The sequence below is a fragment of the Haemorhous mexicanus genome, chromosome Z (genome assembly GCF_027477595.1).
Source record: "Haemorhous mexicanus isolate bHaeMex1 chromosome Z, bHaeMex1.pri, whole genome shotgun sequence".
Taxonomy (NCBI): Eukaryota; Metazoa; Chordata; class Aves; order Passeriformes; family Fringillidae; genus Haemorhous; species Haemorhous mexicanus.
In genome coordinates, this window is record NC_082381.1 from 7,352,159 (window position 1) to 7,367,746 (window position 15,588).

At 39.3% G+C, this 15,588-nt stretch overlaps 1 protein-coding gene across 1 annotated transcript in view; it reads right to left on the reverse strand.

The window, feature by feature from the left end:
* Window positions 1-15,588, reverse strand: part of FBN2 (fibrillin 2) — a 122,370-nt gene that overhangs the window by 70,028 nt on the left and 36,754 nt on the right. The window contains exons 10-16 of the mRNA XM_059836422.1: window positions 15,340-15,573; window positions 14,372-14,509; window positions 8,486-8,605; window positions 7,796-7,921; window positions 7,036-7,158; window positions 5,912-6,034; window positions 538-690 (exon numbers count right to left, since the gene is read on the reverse strand). Coding sequence (XP_059692405.1) covers window positions 538-690; window positions 5,912-6,034; window positions 7,036-7,158; window positions 7,796-7,921; window positions 8,486-8,605; window positions 14,372-14,509; window positions 15,340-15,573 — 1,017 coding nt within the window. The remainder of the gene's footprint in view (window positions 1-537; window positions 691-5,911; window positions 6,035-7,035; window positions 7,159-7,795; window positions 7,922-8,485; window positions 8,606-14,371; window positions 14,510-15,339; window positions 15,574-15,588) is intronic.

The window sequence follows — 15,588 nt, forward strand, 5'->3', positions numbered from 1 at the left end:
TATATACACACACACATATATACAAAACCAAACTTAGATGACCAAAGTTAAAAAATTAGGTGGTTTCTTTACAGTCTTGACACGATTGTCTTCTCAAGTTATTGCTTTTAATCATGCTGTCAGTTTTACTTGCTTTTTTTTCCTATATAGTCTTCTGCTATACTAATAATACTAAACAGAAATTCTGTCCAAGATGCAGACTCTCTCTGTAGTCAAGAGATTTTGTTTTTAAATCAATTCCCAGCTTTACTTAAGAATTGATTCTTATAAAATGAAATATATATTTCTAGAAATAATATGGGCTGCTCTTTTAAGGTGGATTGACTGGACCAGGAAATCTACAGATTCATTGGAGAATTCTGCTTATTCTCTTGCAAGAATTATTATTTATAGCAAACAGTCAATTCAGGAACCCAAATTCACCCTGTTCACTTTTCTTTAGGGCATGAAATAAAAATCAACAATGCGATTTCAACAGGAGTTTTGTTTAAATTCTGTATGCTCACTGTACCACTCAAAGAAACACAAAAATTTTACCTGAGTTTTTAGCAGGGCAGGGATGACACGGCTCTCCAAAGCCATAGTCAGGGTTGGCACAGCAGCATTCAGATTTTGTCACAGCACCAGGGAAGGGACGGACACACAGCCCTTTCCTGATGCCCCCATAGCACGTGCTACGCATGTGAGTATCTAAAGACAAAGGACAAGGGAAGAAGTAATTATTTCCTTAGGCTGAAAATTAAATGTATGCATACCATCCCAAAAGCTAAAACCCCCTAGTTTTGGTCAACAAAAAGGTCACACTGGCTACATCTGCACGTAATAATCCTGATGATACCAAGTTCAGTTCCCAGTGTGGTTGCCTCCTGGGGCTTTCTCCAGAGCACTTTCAAACCACCTAAACCAGGATTTTGTGACCAAATTCAAAGGCATTCCAAAGGACCTAGCAAAGGCGACCCACAACCCAAAGCAGCTCTGTAAGTCCATCAACAAATACCCCAGTAAGAAACACAGAACAGCCTGGATCAGCATGTGGTGGCTCATTCTTCCCTTTGGGAAGTACCACAGACATCACTGTCTTCCAAAATGGTTCCTCAGGTAGGACAACTCACCAGCAGCCCAGGGCTGGTAATATGGGAGAATACCTGCTTCTGGAAGGAGGAGCATGGTCTGCAGCTGTATTTACAAAATCATGAACAGAAGTGCAACTTCAGGAGATTGTTCAGACCAGCATTTATGTGACATGACCATCTTAATAGGTTTACACATAAACAGGCACCAGTGCTGGTGTAGCACACCGAAGAGGCCCCAAAATCGAGCTGGGAACAGCAATCTAGCAAATTTTACACACAACTAGGCAGGAAGAAAGGCAGTGCTACTGCCCAGACTATGAGAAACTTCAGGGGGTTTGTGATTAAAAACACACTCAGGAAGATAAAGTGCCATCCTTGGGGAGAGGCCTGCAAATGGTGATCTGGATAAACCACCACCTGTCACACAAACAAAATACAGAACATCTGAAAGGTTCTTCAACCCCAAAAATCTGGTCAAAAAAAGACAGCAGAAAAACTATACAGGCCAGCCATGCACGTGTTAAGACTCACCATGTACACACTGCCAATCTTACAGCTGATTTAATCACATAAATCAATTTGACAGCCTCGACCAGATGCATGGAATGTCTTCCAAGACACACCCTCAATACCTACCTTTACAGGAAGATTAATCTCCTATACTTATCCAAGAACTGTGAGAATGTCTCTGAGACTGCTTTTTATGCATCTGTTTGGGGTTTTGCTGTACTCTTCTGGTTTTGGTCTCTCTAAGCTTCAATGCTTTTTCCCATGTTTGCTAACAGGATAGTATTAGAAGTCTTTTAACAGGCATGTGATTGGACAGTTCTTCTAAAAATGTGTAGCTGAGAACTGCAGGATACAAACAGCCTTTACTTTTGACTCCTAAAATTCTACAGGGGCTGCAGAAATACTCTTTGTTTCAGATATCTTTATGTGCTAGAACAGAGCTTTAATTTATGCTCCTTGACAGTCCCCCAGTAAAACCACTATGCACTGTGGGCTGGACGTGAGCCTGAGTGGACTCAGAAACTGACACGAGTTTGAGGGAATCCAGACAGCTCCTTGCTTGGAGTATGACCCCAAAACAACAAAGGAAAGTTGCATGAGAAGCTTTACAGTGAATGTTGAATATCCAGGGCCAATCCAAATAAGAACTGGCAATTCCTTATGTGTTCTGTCGGCCCTTTGAGTGTTGTAAGCTGGCTCCTGTATAACAGTACTGCCTGCACATAAATGTTTTCTCTTGCTCTTGGTATCCCATGGAACAGATAGTTCTGGAGCACAGCTACATATGTCCTACATTTTAGAGTTTTTTCCTTGCCAGGAATATAGGTGAAGCCAGTAAAACTTGCTTGCACTTGACATCAGGAAAACATTATGATGCCTGAAAATAGTCGAGGACTTTTGCACAAGAAATGTCTGTTCATTTACTTTACAAAATAATTAGTGGCATCACAGCCTTTCCCTCCATCTCAGACAAGTCCAGTTGCCACCCTGACAAGTTCTGCCATGAACAAAGGGACTTCAATCCCTGCCCTGTCACAGAAAGGGAGGCTTCCCCCTAGTTGTGTGTCTGTGAGGGAATGGAGAAACAAATCAAGGAAGGAAATGGCACCAAGGGAAACTGCAGAGGGACAGAAGACTAGAAAGTATGAAAGAAATACTCTGCAGGAAGGTCTTCAAAGATGTGGAGTGTGGGAAGTAGCTGAAGGAGGCTACAAATGTACTGAGCAACTGCTCTGCACAGGAGAGGAAGTGCTTCAGCAAACATCAGTGCTTTTAGAGAAGTTACATGGAGAACCTGGGGACAATCCCAAGCCTATTTACAGGAAAACAGTCTGATCCACACAGTCAGTGATTCACCAAGTGAAGGATGAAGAACCAAGCTGGCTCTCCCACAGCAACTGTGTGACAGGGAGAATGTCCCCCTTGGCTTGTGCTACGAGCAAGAATGAGAAGGTCAGGCACCTTTTTGTGGATGAGGTGCTGCAGGCACCTCACAAAGCTCAGGCTCTCCATTCCACAACAGTTCTGAGGCTGCACTTACTGATGACCCTGTGCTGCTCCCCATGTTTAGTTTGATTAGCCTTTGGCTACTCATTCCAGAGCACCAAGAATTTATTTTTTGCCCTGGATCAGAGATTAGCCTTGCTGCTGCTGTACTTGTGTACCTGTTTATGGGACTCTCCACTCTGCCCCAAGCCATGGCACTTCTACACTCTTAAATTTGGCAGTGTAGTACTTCAATACCTACAAAAGTTGACATTTGTAGTCAATATCAGGTGGACCAGTGCTTGACCCACACTCAGGGAAAGTCACTGCATCCATCCAGGAGCCTTAGAAGGGCAAATCAGGCTTATGACAAACAGTTCTCCATTTGGCTCTGCAAAATTACCAGGGTAAGATAAAGCTTAGTTACTCTGTCCTGTATGACTCTGGCTCTGGGCAGAGGTAATTAGAAGTGTCTCAGCAGAGAACAAACAACACTCTGTGACACTGAAGCCACAGCTCAGCACAAGTTCTGAGGTGATACACGCTCACACACAGAGTCAACTGAGGTGTCCAAGCATGGAGCTGCAGCTGGAAGTACAGCCAAACCTAAAAAGTCTGCAAATATTCAAATATTGGAAGTTTGGCTCAAGTATTTATCTAGCTGTTCCATGACTCTGTAACTGTTCCTCTTCCAAGCATTTGTTCCCCTTTGCTGTACCTTTTTCAAGCTTGTATAACATTTTGTGATTGACTCAGCCATACTTAAAAATACTAAGTAAACCAGCATTTCCTAACTATGTGTACTCCCACCAGGATCAAGGTTATTATTCAGAAGTAAAATAGAGCACAGAGAAAGAGGAGGCAGCTGGACTGTGGGTTCTTAGATTTTATATTCCTTGCTGGTTACCTAGCAGATTTGTGGGAATACTCTTACAAGATTTCCAATACAAGTTATTAATTTTCAAACTGCCAACGACCTTCTAGCAGTCAGAATGTCTGAAAAGTACTATTTAGGTCATGCAATATATGGAATAGAATAGCAAGACACAGAATTCCTGTAGTTAACACAGCATGTGAATTACATATAAACACACATACACAATTCTGAACAGTGGACTGGCTTGGAAATTCTATTCTCAAGTCATGTGAGGATATTTTGTTATGCAGGACTTGAAATTTGCTATGTTACTTTATGGCTGGAATAATTAAATCATCTTTTTTTAATGAATTTTCCAACTAGATCATGATTCTGCTTTAAGATTTTTTGTCCTATGAAGGGAACTTCCTGTTGAAAATGTATGCATTTATGGTAAACCTTAAAGCTGTGCAGCATATAACTTCTAAATAAATGGTGTTCACAGATGATGTCCAACCTGTTAAGCCTTTTGCTGCTAGCACTGAGGCAACATTAGGTAAATGAAAGCACAGAAAACTGAGTACTGTATTGATTCTTTGCAGCTGCATCACGGACAGGGGTAAAGATGAGGCCAACTTGGAACACAGAAAAGGTACTGAACAGCCTGTACTTAAATCTGGTTTTGTTGGTGTGCCACTGAGCAGTGAAATTCCAATATTTAAAATAGTACAAGAGGCCTTTTCTCATTGTTTTACTTCTCACTGCTTTTCTCCAAACTTTTAATCAACCAGAAGAAAACAACTCTGCTACCACACAGGAGGGAACACAACTTGCTTTTGTTGGTTCAGTCTTCAGTACAGTTTTGCTTACTAGAACATTTAATTTACTTAAAACAACAAAATTTGCATTCCAGCTGAGAGACTGAGAATGTGTTTTAGCTTTTTTTGAGCATATGTTTTTAAGCCAGTCTCAGTTTTTACCATGCTTTTTTAAAGCTGAAGTGGTAACAGAAGGGGCTAGCTTGTGCTGTCACTTAGTAGAAACACTTGTCCTAGATTTTGAAGAATTTTGACCTTTACCACCATCTGAAATGTTATTGGGAATGAGCTGGTAACAGCAACATGAGGATTTAGTATGTCCCATCCCTTTGGTGTGAGAACCACCAAGCATTTTGACGCAGTCTGTTTTTCCTTTATCTGGAAATATGCTGATAAGACAAAGGCAGATACAACATCCATGAGTCCATCAGCAAGAACAGTCATAGCACTGATTAATAAATATGATTCTTGTAGAATCTCTGTTCACTAACATGCCTGATGACAGACACATGCAGGAGCTAGGGAAGGAGACATTTCAGGGATACAGAATTTGATGTTCTGAGACACACAGGGAAAATCTTGCGGATTAAATTAAGGAACTTTGCAAAGCATACACAGTATCATAACTCTCAGAAATCCCTATCAAATATTTATTTCTCTCCTTCCTCCTCATCAGCAATCCGCAGAGAACAAGGGATTGAATACTTCTTGCCCTCTATACTTCTTTAATTAATAGGCTTGAAAATTATCCATTTTTTGTCCCACAAGCTCCCTGAAGATATGCTAGAGCTCCTAGCAGAGCTTAGTAAAGAATCTCTTAAATTCCAACCGTACCATTTGAGAGGATAAGAGGCTGATTACATGGCAAAATATTATTTTTCATCAGACTAGAAAGGGTATGTCTCAAAACCAAAAGGAGATGCCAGGAAGAGCAGGTACTTCAAGCTTACTTTTATATGAGTCACAGGTTAACAAGAGGTACTGCCTCTCCCATTCCACAGAGGAAATTAAGTTTCTTGTCTTTTAACAATAGGATTATGGGGTTGCATCTTGTTTGTGGTTTGATGTCAACATTATTTAGATGGAAATAATTTGATGCATTTGATAATTAATTAAATTAATAATTCCACTTGTTTTTCTATGAAGAGAAAAGAATAAATCTGACTTACCTACACACACACGACCATCAACTCCAACAACCAAGCCAGGTGGACAATCACACCGAAATGAGCCTTCAGTATTTATGCAATGACCATTCATGCAAATTCCTGATGTCTGGCATTCATCAATATCTAAGAGGAGGCAAGACACTTCAGCAATCAATCTGTTTTTAAGCAAGATTACAGCTAATAGTTTCAGAACATTACTAATTTACTTTTTAATAGCAGACAACAGTATCTTTGTTTTATTTCTAATAAAAATTTAATCTTGGAATAACCAAAATTCCAGCTGCACAAACAAAAAAATCCCCAAAACACACAGAAGAACTTTAGAATTAGAGGTACTTCATATTCCACATCAAGTAAAATCAATGATAAGTTTTCCCCTTTGTCCATCCCATATTTTAATTTTGCATTAAAGTATGGCTAAAGAGCACTAGACACACAATATCCTAATATTAATTTCAAAGAACTTTTAAGTGGTTACCAATTTCTAAGCACAACTGCACATTATTAAGAAAAGCACAACTAGTAGAAATGATTAAAATTCAAATCAGAAGACTAACAATTTAGATTATTTACTAGAAGTGGCTTAAGCCCAAACATACCTCTATGAGCAGCAACAGGTATTTTCAACTAGTTTGCTGAAACTGAAGCTAAATCAGACTGTATTCTTAAAATGTTTAAAAGAAGTTTTTAGTGTTTGCACTTGAAAAAGTTTATAATGCTGTGTGACCTGTAAAATGACTCAAGTGCTATGCACTCTGAATTATCAGGATAATGATGTGGAAAATGTGGGGCTCATCAATGTAAAATCTTTCAAACCTCTTAAATTTACCTTACTGCTGCTCACTTTACTATTTCACAAAGGGCCTGAATATTTTGATGCGTTTGCAATGCTCCAAGACTTTTCAGAAGCTAATTTATTGATCGTTGTGGCTTTCCTAACACTATTAAATACTTCTTTCAGTAAATTAAGGATCTGTTTCCAGGCAGCTAAAGAAATCTACTTTAGTGAGTAGCAAGGTGTTACATGGCATTGAATCAATCCATGTTCCCTGACTGCCATTCTTGCTGGGATGAGCAGACAGAAAAAGCCATTTTCAATCCATATCCCCCCAAATTTCACATACCAGTACAGTAACGACCATCTGGAGCCAGGACAAATCCTGGTTTACAGATGCATTTAAAACTCCCATCCTCATTTATGCACATCCCATTCAAGCACATGTTTGTGGTGGCACACTCATCGTGGTCTACAAAACATTGCAAAGAAAACGACTTTTAGTTTCTCAGCCTCCAGAGGACAACACAGTGAAAATAATCAGTCAGGACTGGTGTGGCATATTCCTTCACTTGAAGATTAATTTCTGATCATAACTCTGATAAAGTATGTCAAGAGTTTTCACTCCATAGAAAAAGCAGCAATTTTTTTTTCATGTTGTGATCAGTTGCTTTGCATATTTCAGCAGGCTGTGTATGAAAGGACAGGGTGTGTCTTTCTTTCACACATGAGAGGATAAAAAGCTTCCATCGCCTGAGAGAATTAAGCTTGTTCTTCATCTAACAAGGTTTTGTCTTGACACCATGAAGCCAAATTTAAAAACAGGTATTTTCATCAACAATGCTGATTTATGGATCATTAGCTGTGAATCTTTATGGAAAAATATTATTATTAGGACTCTTGAGGAGAGGTGCAGCTTCAAAAACAAAAATTATCCCAAATTTTCTTTGAGATCATATGGTTCTGTACAATAACTATTTGAATGAAGGGGCCTCTAAGTTCACAGTATTTCAAAAAAGGTAATTTCAATGATCCTCACCTGTAGTATGAAGCACAATTTCTGGAACCACCAAGCTAATGCCTGCCCCATTCTTTAGAAGGGTCCTTACCCACACAGTTCCTTCCGTTTGCAGTCAGTTCAAACCCAGCATTGCAAATGCACTGGAAGCTTCCCTCAGTGTTCACACACCTCCCATTTTTACAAAGAACACCATTCTGAACACACTCATCGATATCTAAGGGGAAGAAAAAACAAACCAAGCCAAAAAAACAAAATCCTACACAAACAGAGAACTACAGTTAAGATAAAAAGGCATTTAGAGACAATTATTGCTTTGAAAAATACTGGCACGTCATGTAAACATTACTTAGAGAAAAGTTCAAAAGTAAGTTAAGAATTTTGTCTCCTTGCATCAGAAAAAAAATATTTTTACAGACATGTACCGTAAATGCTACATTTTGAGATGCTTTGCAATTTCTTCATGAATACTTCTAAAATATGATGAATACTTTCATCTGCATGCATACAGAAAAAAGTACCTGTCATTCAATTTTTTTTTTTTTTTTTAAAAATCCTGTCTGGGAAATTCCCCGGATGGATATTCCAGAATGCTGGATAAATATTAAAAGACAACAACAAAACAAATGAGGTGGCAGCCCAGATCTAAAACGCCAACAGATTTAACATTGGGATTTACTGAAATTGTGAAGCTGCACTCCTATCTTTTAAATTCAAATGGGGTCTGATGCAAAGGGTCAGAACATCTGCAATGCCAGCAGACACGGAGCAGTTTTCTTACCAATGCAGGCTTGCTTGGTAGGAGTTCTCTGGAAACCTGCGTGGCACTTGCAGTAATAGGAACCAGGTGTGTTGACACAGTCCCCATTGGAGCAGGGGTTTGATGTGCACTCATCAACATCTGCTGGCAGCACGGAGAAGCATTAGTGACTTCACAAATTCTACAAGGTTTTTGGTTTTTTTTCCCAAGTCTGGAAGCTTCTGAGTGAAAAAGATGGTAACTAGCAGCCAAATGCTAATTACTAAAACCTGCTCTTGGTGAAAAATCATTGCTTTGCCAGGAACACGGGGCTGTTCTTGGTTCAGCTAGGCATTTGCAAGAACTGAAGTAGCACTGCATCATTTGTAAGCATCTTGAGGGACAAGAGAAGAAGAATCTTCTGGGGGATTTTGAGACCTGATGGTTGCCTTAATGGTTGACTTAATACAACCCAGTTTCATTTAACTCAATGGCCATTTATGCTTCTTCACAAGAAAAAACAATACTAATCAAACAGGCACTTCAAATTGAGAGCAAACCACAGCATCCAAAACCCATCCCTATTATATTACAAGTTTGCTGTAAAAAACTGAGGAGGGGCTGCACACCAGCAGGAGGGATTCTTAATGAGACCACAGTCTGTGCACCACATCTCAATTATTTAGGCCCCACTGCACCCTCAACCCCAGTCTTTCCACTGAGTAATGCCAGATTTAACCTAACCCTTTTCTATAATGTAACTTACTCTCCTTTCCAAAAGTTTTGGGTATTTGGGTGCAACCAAACACATTTTAACCAATTTAAATGTCAGCTAACTGCTCAGAAATAACTCTTATTTGACATGGGGCTCTGAAAACTACAACAGTTCTTTTCAAGAACCCTTTCCCAAATTTGATATCCAGTAGTTATCACTGAGTCAGGGGTGTCTTTGGTCACGACAGCTATTTCCAGATCTAAAATAACATCAACTGTTCTCCCCATTACATTTCTGTAAACCCTCCAGGACCCTTGCCCACTATAATCCAGGGAGAAGAGTGGGTGTATCCCACTGGTCTGGCAGGGCAGGACTGCTGGCTCAGTCCCCACAGCAGCTCCTAAAGCATGATCTAAGCAGCTACTCTCTGTAGCGCTCTGCTCAGTTTACAGGTGACAAATGGATCCCTTGATAAAATCCCCCATTTCCTTATCAGCAACTTTTGCTAATTTGACTTTTTCCTCCAGCTAGGCCCTTCACTTTATTTACAATGTACTTGTAATTACTCATCTCTTCATTTAGGCAGTCTTTTAACACCACAAAGCCAGAGGTGATTTGCTAGAGTTTCTGGCACCTGGCTGAAAGCTGCCATTAGAAACTCTGAAGCTGATCAGTTCCTAACAGTGATGATTTTCCCATGCATTTTGCAGTGCATGCTTCCAGAAATACCAGGAAAACCCCAGGGCGATTTTCGTGATCATTTCCATTCACTCCTTATCAAATCTGGTTCTAGAACTTAGCTCATTACATCTTGAGAATACTGGGATGTGTCAAGAAATTGAAATCATAAGGATACTTATGTGTACTTTCTAGAAAGTGTTGTTCCTCAAATAACTCCTAAAATCACTATAAAAGATGGCAAAAGGTTAGTTTTGTTCAAATTTAATAATAAATAAGACCCTATGTTTAGCAGGAATTACTGAGTTGAACACAAAGTTTAAACCCTGACTGTAAAAAAGAGATCTGTGTTTACAGAAGACACAAATTTAGCTGCCTGGTCTACAGCACTCTTGGTGTAAACACTTAAATGAATAAAGGAAAAGCAAATGGAAGAATCAAACACCTCCCCTCACAAGTAATTAGCTCATTCACATCTGCATACCCACTGATCCCACCACCACTGCAGTAAAACCACAGGGACTGAGACAAGATGAAGAAAAGAGGAATTCAGGGTGTTAAATACAGAGGTAACTGAATTTTTACATGCCAGTCTGTGTCACTGTAGTAGTTCCCTGCCCTCCTGTTTCTCTGCCATGCCTGCATGTTGGGATGATCTGTGTCATGAGTGGGGTGATTTTTCACCAGAGGTGATTTTTCCTCAGCGCTCAGCTGATAGAGGGAAGGGTCAAGGAGGACTGAACACCACCCCTTCAGAACAAACAAAATCCTCAGCAACCAACAGAACATCAAACTCTGAATCACACCTTGACAATAATTTTTTTGTCAAGTGCCCTGATTCAAATGAATTTACTCTATTTATATCTTGCTTTATTATAAGGGAGCACAGAGAGAACTTACAGATACTTGACACAGCAAGTTTTCCTGCAGAGAATGACATTTAGGACCTTCTGTATTACAGGCTCCAACTTGCTTCAAAAAAAGGAATGTTCATGTTCCAAAGGACCTGTCTGTAAGTTTATAAACTCTACAGCATGAATGCAGAGGTTCTCGATCAAACAGCTGACTTAAGCTTCTAAAATCCTTCCAAAGCCATGTGCATCCTTCATGCACATGACTTCCACATGAAATATGCATCTTAAGATGGTCTTATTTTTATAGGCTCTTGATAACTGAGGGAAATGGCAAATGTATGTTAATATAAAGGAGTTGTTGGCTTTGATTTTGCATTGAAAGCATGCATATTCCAGCAGTATAAACAGGAAACATTTAAGACAGAGATATTTAACCCATTTATTCTATCTCCCAGCACACCCCCTTGAAGGTCAAATGTTTGTCTTCCAGCACTTGCCTCACAACATCTCCACTTTTCAGTTTTTCATCACTAACAATTACCAGAATTCTCTCAGGCACAGTAGGAAATTTCCAAAATCCCCTTATAAGACTTACTGCAATGAGTCTGGAGACAAATGATAAAATTTTAAAAAGGACTGTTTGTATTGACAAGACAACTACAATTCAACACAGCACACCTACAGGTTTGCTCCCACTTTTTAAAAAGTCTCTACAGTTTTATCCAGAGTTTTCTGAAACAGAAATGAGCAAGGAAAGGAAAATGAAAGCTGTCTATTTTGGAGAAAAGGACTGACCATTCAGAGTCAGACCACTTAGGACACCCATGGTCCTTGGCCCATCAGGAATGTTCTGTTGTGAGAACAGCATAATGCAAGTTTAGGTCAGAGACAAACAAGTAACACCACAGTTTTTTGGTTTGGCAGGATTAATCTTGAAACAGGACTTTCATTTAACTCTATAGAAAAATATGCAACCATTTCTGGATTTAATTTATTGCTTTGGGAGCAGGCAGACAGAGAAGCACAGAAATAGTGTTCATTTATGTGCCATTAACCCTATTACCAATGCCCCAAGACTGTCCTGTCAGAAATAAGATAAATATTCAAATTATAATACAGAAATCTACTATAATTTATATATATACATACACACACACACACACACATATATATATATATATATATATTAGAATATATATCCTGCCTATATTTCCAAGAAACCTTCTGTGTAGTTTGCAGCAACTACTGTTCACAAATCTCAGATTCAGGGGGAGAACTTAACATACTTTGGCTACTTCTTTATAATACAATTAGAAAATAACAGTGCAACAAAGCTGTGTTATTTACAGAGTTCACAGAGTTATTTATAATTCACAGAGTTCACTCTTTCATAAAACATCTGAATTCAAGCTGCTACTGAAAAGGCTGCAAAGCTAAAACTAGTAATGACTGATTTATTTCATGCAACAAATATGGGCAAAACTACACTTAAACATTTTGAAGCCATTTTGGGGGGGCCTCTTCCCATGCTTTCCATGTGGGACAGGACTGTAGCTGGTACTGCACCTTCAGCTTTGTTAAACCAATTGATTTTTTTTTTTTTTAATCTCAGTGCATCCAAAATTGTCTCTGCTTTCAGTTTACTCTTTCATGCTGAGGTAAGCATTGCAAAGTCAAGATTAAGTTCTTTAAGTGAAGACACATTTTTACTGGGCAAATACCTGTAAACCAGATAATTGTAAACCAGGTCAATTTTTTTTTTCCCCAATGCACTGATCAACCTAACCTCACAGTTTTCCAGCACTGGGACCCCAAACTGAAAGTTAGATACAACTTCACAATTATCACAAGCCTGGAGTAGAAGGGGAGCTGCCAAGCAAGTGTCCTGCAGGGTGACCCCACAGAAGAGACAGGGACAGAATGACAGCCACATTATCAAGAACACATTGTCTTTTTCTGTCCCAGTACGCAGATATGTAAAGCTGGTGGGCCTTTCAAACCACAGATTACTGCCATGCTCCAATGACACCTGAAAAACTAAAAAACTGAACTTCATATAGCTCTACTTGCCACAACCTACGTCCTTCAGATGTTATTTTCAACTTGACCCCCGAGTAACAAAAATATTAATACAAGATGTAAACTAGATTTCAACAAGATCAAATAGTCCAAGACTCCAGATAGTCCTTGAGTGTCAAGGTTAAAATATTTAGAGTTAAAAATATCATTGATTTCAGTGATGCAAAATCTAGCACTGTAACAAATGAGCCAGGGTTCTCCTTACTCCTTTTATAAAGAACAGCCATCAAGAGCCATCAAGCCATCTTTTATAAAGAACAGCAAGACAAACATCACAAAACTCCTGCTCCCCTCTCACGACGTGATAATGGCTCCTGAGACCCAAGGAAGCAGCAAGAGATTCAGCCCTTTGAACTTCCCAGTCAGAGATCAGAGGTACAGAAAACTCTCAGCTAAAATAAAAAAGCTAAAAAAGATTCGGGCTCCCTACTTCATAAAGGACAGCTTGGAAGAAGAACTATGTCAACCTGCTAGTACAAAAAAGTGAAATGAAGAAGGTACTGAACTGCTTTCCTTGTATAGTGAGGATTAGATGAGAAATTACAAAAGCTGAATCTTTTGCAAATATAGTGTTTAAATTAGATTAGATGTTCTGAACACTTTCTGGATATTTGACTATGGGAGCAGTGCACCTGCCTGGGGAAGTGGTGGAATCCCTGTTAACTGAGTTTTCTTAAAATGAGGGTGTAGAGCGGTCAGGAATAGTGCAGGTACAACCAAGCTCTCTGATGCAAGAGCCCAGCTGAACTAAGAGGGGACCTGCAATCCACAGACACAGGAGAAACTGATTCTCAACCCACACTTACTGCGAGGCAAACCTATTGCTAACTGTTGCTAACAAGCTCTTTTGTGGTATTTTTTATTCACAGATCTCAATCTCTTTATAAAGACTCAGTAAACAAGGGTTCAAGCCAAAATATAACCACCATTTTTAATTTAGGATCCTATACATTAATCAGTGCATCCTGCATAGGGGGCTCCTCTCCACACAACCACCCCACAATAACCCCTAAATCTTTTATTTTCTCAGAAATAACTGATGAGTTTTGGACACTGCAAGAGTGAAGTGCAAAGGAATTGAATAAAAGTATAGGATCCCAAGTTCAGTTCTTGTTATATAAAATTATTATTCTATATTTTCATCCAAAATTCAAATGTAACCAGAAGTTAAGTAACGCAATTTAAAAATTATATCTTTCAAATTGCCATTAATCCTTATGAGGAGGCAAAACATAAATTCCACCCTTCATCATCTTGATCATAACAATACTGCATCCCAAAAGTGGAGCTTTGTCAGCCTCACAAAAGAGAAAATGAAGCAGAACTTACTTTACTGAATGTGACAAAAATGCTCAATAGCCTTTAAGTACAGGAGTAGGAATACTCAATAGCAGTATTTGCAATTCAAGATTTTTTTTTCTTGGTAAGAAAACAGATAGCTCTCATAGAAAACTGAAATTATTCCTGTGTAACTAACACCACGGTCTTTGCACTCTCTCTGAAGAGCAGTATCATTAAAATTATTATGATTTCTTTTTGTAAAAAAGCCCTGGTTTTAAGCTCAAGAATATTAGAATAATGGATTTTCAAATGTGCACTCACCAATACAATCCCCATTTGCATCTTGCTTATATCCCATGTTGCATTCACATCTGTAACTAGAGGGGGTTGGTATACAACGTCCATTCAAACAAAGGTTGGGATGGTGCTTGCAGTTGTCTATTGTCTGATTGAGTATTGCTAATATAAAAAAATCAGAATGAGAGACAAATATTCACATTTTTAAATGGAAGTAAATATGAATATTATACTTGGCTTCAGAAGGGATGTTGCGAGGCGCACAAACACATTAAAAAAACCTTTTTCAAAGCACTAGCTGTTGACCTGACAGTAAAATAACAACAACAAACAGCTCTTGGAAATAAAAAAAAAACCCACATTAGACAAACATTCTTAAATATGATTTACCATTTCTGTCTATAGCCTGATGAGCCTGTCAATGAACTCAGGGATAAACCACAATTTGTGTGAAAGTCAAAGCGATTTTTGGTGTACCTGTCTTAATACTACTTCTTAAATTTTATGATCTCTATGGTTGTGACGCCAGGGATGTGTTTACACATGTCATGAGCAATGTTTACATCCATGAGACTTCTGCCAGAAAATTTTTCACCTTGGGCTTTCAGCCAAGGCAGAGTTTCTGCAGAGTAAGCAGGTTTTACAGTTGGAAGAGAAAATACAGAAGACATTTATTTTTAACCTCAGTAGTTTTTGGGAAATATCTAGAAATCAAGAGTTTTAATAGTACTGACAAAGACACCTCAACAGGGACAACCCAGGCTCAAGGACTCTCTAACTGAAGTAATGAAAAACCTCTTCCTACATCAAGAAGTGCTCCTGACCTTCCTGATGCATTAGCTGAGGTGTTTAAAACATGCTTGAATGGCAAAATCATTTTTAAGTGTTAAGAATTCCATACCATATCCAGACTGAGCAGTAAAAATAAAGGAAAAACAGAAGGAATAGTGTAAAAAAACCCCAGAAAAACAAGTCAGAACACGAGCACTTACTCAGCCCTGTAATGATCGGGCCACTTCCAGTGGGGCTGTGACCACCTGCTCCCACCCCTGCTCCACCCACAGCTGGGGAGAATCCGTTGCTTCCTGGGATGGGGATGAACCCAGCTCCTCTTGGTCCAAATCCATTTCCATTGGCCCTGGGATGGAAGCCATTCCCTCCGGCTCCGCCACGCCGGGAGCCGCCTCGGGCAGGGGCACCATCCACACACAGCCTGCGGTGGTCATCTGTCAGACAGGGGG